Here is a 6,940-nt window from a genome sequence, read left to right as displayed (position 1 = left end):
GGTTAATATTGAGAGATTACAATTTTGTCCTGATATGTGTGTGTGTCTTTGAGGTTGTTAGTATATGAGTGTCTTTCCTAGCATGAGCTTTAATGTGGTGGTCTTCCCCCTTCCATCCTTGCTTGTGGTTTTTGCTTTGTCTCTGGGAGTAGCACATTTCTGAGGAGATTTTGTAGAGCTGGTTTTCTGCTGGCATATTCTTCTAATTTCTCTTTGCTGTGGAAGTATTTAATTTCATTCTCAAATACAAATGAGATCTTTGCTGGGTACAATATTCTTGGTTGACTGTTGTTCTGTTTCAGTATTTGAACGATTTTATTCCATTCCCTTCTTGCCTGAGCATCTGTTCTGAGAAGTCAGTGATGATTCTGTTGGACCTGCCTCTAAATGTAAGCTTGTCTTTGCTTCGTGCTAGCCTCAGGATTCTTTCTTTGTGTTTGTTGGAGGGGAGCTTGATTGCCATGTGTCTGGGAGAAGCTGTTTTTGGGTCAATATTGTGGGGCATTTTCTGGCCTTCCTGGATTTGGACTAGGTTCATGTTCCAGGCGTTTTGGAAGTTCTCCTGTATAATTTTGTTGTGCACCGGTTGTATGCCTGTTTCTCTTTCTACTCCTTCTGGGAGCCCCATAATTCTGATGTTTGATTTCTTCATGGTGTCATTCATTTCTTGGATTGCCTTGGATGCCTTGTGCAGTTGTGTCTCCAGTTGGTTAATGATCTGCCTCCTTTCATTATGGGAATCTTCCAACTCGGATATCCTATCTTCTGCTACAATAATTCTGTTGGATAAGCTCTCAACTCTGTGCTTCAAGTCAAAGATCTCCTTTTTGACTAATTTTGTTTCTGTGTTCATGTGGTTTTTGAATTCCTTAAGTTCCTCCCATCATTTTTCATTGTCTCTGAAGAGTTTCCTAGTTATTTTTCTGAACGCCTTGTGTGGTATGTCTTCAATTTCTTCATCTGTCATCTCTGCAATTGACCAAGCCTTTTGGTGAGTTTTTAGGGTGGCACAGGCTTCTTTCTCTGACTCATTTATTTTGCTGTGACTTTGACACATGTCTATGTGATATAAGGTCTTGCCTGTTTCACTCCCTTGACCTCTGTGGCCACCTAGTGTGTGACCTGAGGTCTTGCTGACCTTGATTTCTTTCTTTTTTTTTTTTTTTTTTTTTTTACCTCTGGCTGGTCTGCCCAGTTCCAAGACTGTTTAGATCCGAGCCAACAGTTCAGGCACCTTTCATCATTTTGTTTTTCAAGTTCTTTCTGCTAAGGATGTGCCCTTCCCTATGCTAGTGACACATTGAAATGCACTAGCCTGATTTCATTAGCTCCTTTTTGCCTCCTTCTAGGGGGCAAGTATCTCTTTGTTTGCGTTTCACCCAGGATCACCTCTTGACCACTTGCCCAGTTTCACCTACTGCTAAGGGCAAGCAATTCCCTGCTTTAACAATTCTCCATGGCTCGCTTCCCTTTTTCACTTGCCTGATTTTGCGTCTTGCTAAGGGCGTTTTATCACCTTGTTAGCAACTCACCGAAGTTTCGCTTGAGTCTCTGCAGTCCAGGGATCCCCCTTTGCCATTCTCAGGTGGCTGATCCCAATATTTCACGATATTTTACTGCCGAGCACATTTTTCTCAGTCCTGGCGGGACTGCAGCATTTCCCACAGTGTTCCCCATGGGTCTTTTCCTCTGGGGCTCAATCAGACTGCTCACGTCCCTCTCTTTTAGGACCCTTGGAAACATCAGTTTCACTGCATCAGGATTCTTGACTCTTCAGGGTTATTACATTTTTAAAACCTCCATTACACCAAACATTCCCACATTCTTCCCTTCATCTTTGAGCACTGGTGCTATTCAGACACAACTTCTCCTGCTGTGTGATTCAGTGTTTGCCTAAGCCCATTTGCCTGTGCTGGCACTGCAGCCAGAAGCATGTGTTTCTTCTGCACACACCTTACTCTAATCTCCCACACTGCCCTTGCCTTGCCTTCTGACTCAGTGTTTCAGAAACTAAGCTGACAAAGAGAAAGAGCAAGATGAGTACCAGGGAACCCTTCCACAATTCTCTCCTTTTCACGAACTATGGGTCATTATGGAGAGATTGAATGGGCTTAGAGACTGTGGTGGCCACGCAGTTCTGCACACATCCAACTTTAGAACCAGTAAGGCTGAAGGCTTCAGATGGTCACATATGTGATGATGATGGCATGCACAAAAGAGAAGCAAAGTTCTAGAGAGCACCCAGCCCTTAGAGACCCACTGTGAGAGAGAGGCTGCTTGGCATAGCCTCCACTCCTGCACTTCTGTGTCCTTCAGCGACTACTCATGGGCTCAAGGGCATGTCTCCACAACTGTGTGAGATTTGTGAACTCCAGTAGCCTCCAATTTTACACTGTCATGAAAAACAACAACAACCTAAGCTTTCTGCAGTTTATTGAAATCAAAATGCACTTGAGGTTTCAACAATTGTCTTGCAGTTTCTAGGTGAACAGGCACAATAGGAAAAGAAATCACAAGCGTAAGTCATAGCATCAGCATTTTCCAAACACAGTGTGTTGTTCTCTGGGTCAGCGATCTTGCAGGAAATTAAAACAGCTTACACAAGTAACTATTGTAAATGGACTCCTGGAAAATAAAACAGAGATGGTGCTTAGACATTGTCATACATATCACTACCCCTGAACAAATGAGGACTCCCACTGTATCAGTTTCCTATACCTTGACAATGACATACTACATTTTATACATTTGCTTACACCTACAATGACATGAAAACTCAGATATCAGAATGTTAAACTTGTAACCATTATTACATGGTATACTTTTGTGAAAAAGGAGAAAGTAAGGAGGAAGGTGGGACATGGGGAGAGAGAAAGGAAGGTGGAAGGGGAACACTTCAATCTACAAAACCAGAACCTAGAAGATACTAATAACAAAACCTTCATGTTTTATTTCAAAAGGGAGTCATCACCCACAAGATAATAAACAAAAAAGAGTCTCAACGCTTTTCAAAGTGAAATATTCACAATCAAGGTTTTTCTACTTACTTTTTCTACATTTTTCAACTATTGAAAACATCCAAGTGTTGTAAGCAGACTCAGATTATCTCCTGAAAAGTTCTAACATCAGGGATTGTTCATTGATATCAAAGAGATAATGCTACTTATACATTACCTCCCAAACAAGACTGCCAGTAATATTACCAGGCTAATGCTCAAATGCATCTGTGTGTGTGTGAGTGTGTGTGAGTGTGTGTGAGTGTGTGTGTGTGTTTGTGTGTGGTCCTGTGTGTTTCCAGTCAGCTGAGTGCTCATCACCTGGTGTGTGCATCAGCCTATGTGTTTTGTAGAACCCAGGAGCAGATACCATTTTCTGAGCATTTCTACCTTTTGCCTGTGTTATTCACCTAGGATTCCCATAAGGACAAATCAGCCTTGGGACCTTGAAGATCACTTGAGGACAGAGACAGTAGACTCACTACATCGTTTAATTACATGAAGCTTAGAGTGACTGCCTTTATCAGGAAGAAGCTTTTCGCCTATTCTTGCCAAGAAATTGACTTGAAAGCCAACAAGAAGAAACCAGCTTACCATCATCACCCCAAAATTGGCCAGTGTCTCATTGGACTGGCTGAGAAAACACTCTTTGAGTTCATTTACGGCTAGTTCGTCCAGTGGTGTATTGATGTAATCTTTCAGAACTTCTCTGTAGTCATCTGTAGACACAGAGGAATCAAGTGTCTTTCCCACCAAATCTTCCAGCAATTGGCAGCCAGAACCTGCAAGGCATCAGGAGAAAACAGGCTTGTTCTCAGAGACAAGAATTCATTTGGTGGGAATGGCTGCAATGTTCATCATTTTCTCACATCCAACCCAGAGACAAGGATCTGGAAAACTTAAAGGCTCTGTTCTAGAGTTCTCAGCGTTGGGAGAATAAACTTGGACCCTGGGCACCTTTTACACCAAGCTTGTCTGTTTCTTCTCCATCACAGCTCCACACAGAACAAAATCCCATGCAAACTCATTCAATTAGGAATCTCAAGAAATGAGATGTCGTCGAAGAAATCCAAGAGGGATAGCCACACTACCTTGAGCTGCTGTGGGATAGAGGACTCATTTCCAGTGTTGCACTTGATGAATGGAAAAGTTCAGCAAGGAAGTTAAAAGAGAAACACCATGTGAAGTTATGATGGTCAAGAACAGAGAAGAAACCATGGAAGCCATCAACATGGCACATCCAGTGCCAGCTGTAAGATGGCCCAATACCATATCAATGTAGGAACAAATGATGAGCACCATGTTGCTCACAGTTTTAGCTGAGAGAAATTCCATGATCAGCCATTGACTTTTTCTTTAGTCTGGGGAACTGAATTGGGTCTAAAAAAAGTCAAGCTGGATCACACTTGGTAGGACACAAACATTAGTTACTCCTCACTATGGTATTGAAGCTTGCTCTGCACACCCCTCCTAAAACTGTTCTGCACCTCCACTGTTGACATATGCCTTGTTAGAGTTTTAAGCCAGTTTAGACTCTCCTAAAATCTGCCAAGGTCAGCAGAATTATGTTTCAACGCTATAAACTGCTAAATACTAAAATGAAAATACACAAGAGACAGCTGAATAGTACTTTATAGCCCTTTTAAGGAGTATAGAAGCCCATTCTTGATAAAGTAAAAATCGAAATGTCAATGAAGTAGTCACAGAATGAAGTTAAGAACTTGCATTTTTTAAAACTATTGGTTACTCAATGCACTGTCAAATAATTCCATAATGCTGTAAAATCTTCTTGATGTTATGCTCTGGCTTTCAATTGATCAGGATGATATTTTTCCATCTCTGTCTTCAGACCAGAGATGGTCTCCCCAAGAAACCATTGAATTTATCGGGACAATAAGATGATGGACTCTGTGCTTGGTATATGCTTGCAATGAAAGAATCTTGACTGAATTTGAACTGTAGTGCTGCAACAAGGTGGAGGAATCCACCATGAGGAATGGGGATGGTACTAGGAGGGCTTCTGAGAATCCAAGAACCTATGAAACTGTGTCACATAAAGCAATGTGATTACAAAAATAATCATAAGAGAAGGCAAAAATATACATGGCTTCCTGCCCTTCCACTACTCTCTCAGAACACCACAATTATCAGCACAACATCGGACAGCACACCTCTGTTCTACTATCATCATCAGAGTCAGGTCAGGGCAATCTGTGACATATACGATTCATCCTATAACTATGGGAGTTTTGGGGTTCCTGCATTCCACTTTTGCTCATGCATTCAATGTGAGCTTGAGGAACGCAACTTAGTTACTAGGGGTCAACACACGCAGCAGTTCATTAAAAATCAGCAGGAATATGAGGACTTCTGTAACAATCCATTCTAACTTTAGTAGTGGCACTGGAATCCACTTTTGGGTATAGCCATGGGTAGGGTTGGGATAGGTTTCACTACTCATCTCCGAGTCGTTAGAAGGAGAAATGTGGGTATTAGAAGCCACCGCACCAGGTGCACACTGCTAGCAGGGACTGAAGAATGGTCCATCCTTACCCTATATCCCGAGAACAGCATCACTGGTTCCACCAGCCCTTAAATCACTCAGACTTGCCAGAAGGAGAAGGACAGCCACCTGGACTTCCTGGCCACCAAGGCCCTGTCTCTCATGTTCACGACAGAGACTGACACTGACTGCTGACACTCAACTCAGAGACACACACCCAAAATAACTATGGATCTTTTGTTTCCACAAACTGCAGCACATCAGTCCAATATGTCACTCATGGACACAGCTCACATTGAACAAGCAAAACCTGTTACTCAGAGCCTGCACTTCTGACTCCCCTTAGAACAAACCAACGCCACAACTGCATGAATAATCTGCTTTTCTACTTTACCATAAGCTATTACAATGAATCCTACTCCGTAAATCAGAAATTATAGATACAACAGGAAGACAAGGATAATCAAGGTATAAAATGCCTCTAAAGGAATACAAAGGCCTGATCCCATCTCCCACGCTGGCCTCTGCCTTCTCTCCAAGGTTTCTGATTTGCTCCACAGTAGGGAGTCTCATCATTGCACCCTACAGAAAACCCATCTGATATGGAAGAAAGATCTTTATTCTTCTCTCTCCTCTACCGACTGAAATATAGAATCCCAATTGTCTCCCCTTGAAATCCACCCTGGTTATCACAGAAGTTGTGAACTTAGTAGCCACCCTGCTTTAAAATCAAACACCACGTGAACCTAGAATGCAAAACAATGCAAAGAGAGAAGCATCTCTGAGAGTCTGGAATAAATGCTAAGCATCTAGCAAAGCCTCCTGGGGATTAGAGATGTGGAAGTCATCTTCAGTAGGCCTGGTGCCAGTGACTATTCCCAAGGCAATCGTCCGTGCACAGAACTCACCTGCATAGCAGTAAAGAGGGAGGGCAGCCAGCATGAGGACCACGACCAGCTTCATGTTGAGCAGCTGTGTTTGGCTGTGCACTGGTAAGTGAGCGAGATGGAGAAATTCACTGTGAGAGTGGCGATTCACAGTGGCTGTATTTATTCCCCAGATAGATACCCTAATCCATCCCATGAATGAGGAAATGTGTCACAGGATCCAGCTGGCAGCATTGCATCAAGAATCAACAGTGGACAGCAACCAAGACAACTTGTGATCCATCACAGAAAATAAGGAGACAGATTTTTGGACCCAGCATCGGTGTGGCACACAACCATAAAACTTCAAAAATGTTACATGGAATATGCTTGCAAAATATGGTGCAAACTCTGCACTGTGAGCTGTGTTGTCATCCTTGAAGTTTATTAGTACTTTGGCCACCTCCTCTACCACCTCCTGTTCTTGTTCCTCTTGTTCTCCATCTTCAAGGTTGTTAAGAGCATACACGTTTACTTTCTGTGCACTGTGTTGTTTTTTAAGTAGGTCTAATGAA

General features: G+C 42.5%; 1 protein-coding gene across 1 annotated transcript; it reads right to left on the bottom strand.

Moving 5' to 3' along the window:
• Positions 1-2,586: 2,586 nt before the first annotated feature.
• LOC121157592 (mammaglobin-A-like) lies at positions 2,587-6,499 on the bottom strand. Its single transcript, XM_040981879.1, has 3 exons — positions 6,408-6,499; positions 3,591-3,778; positions 2,587-2,625 (listed from the first exon to the last, which is right to left on the bottom strand). The coding sequence occupies exons 1-3, from the start codon at positions 6,460-6,462 to the stop codon at positions 2,587-2,589; spliced, it is 282 nt and encodes a 93-aa protein (XP_040837813.1). The 5' UTR covers positions 6,463-6,499.
• Positions 6,500-6,940: the final 441 nt, after the last annotated feature.

Source organism: Ochotona curzoniae, unplaced genomic scaffold, assembly GCF_017591425.1.
Source record: "Ochotona curzoniae isolate NIBS_2020 unplaced genomic scaffold, NIBS_Ocur_1.0 contig_3527, whole genome shotgun sequence".
Taxonomy (NCBI): Eukaryota; Metazoa; Chordata; class Mammalia; order Lagomorpha; family Ochotonidae; genus Ochotona; species Ochotona curzoniae.
This window is presented reverse-complemented; position numbering and strand designations above follow the sequence as displayed.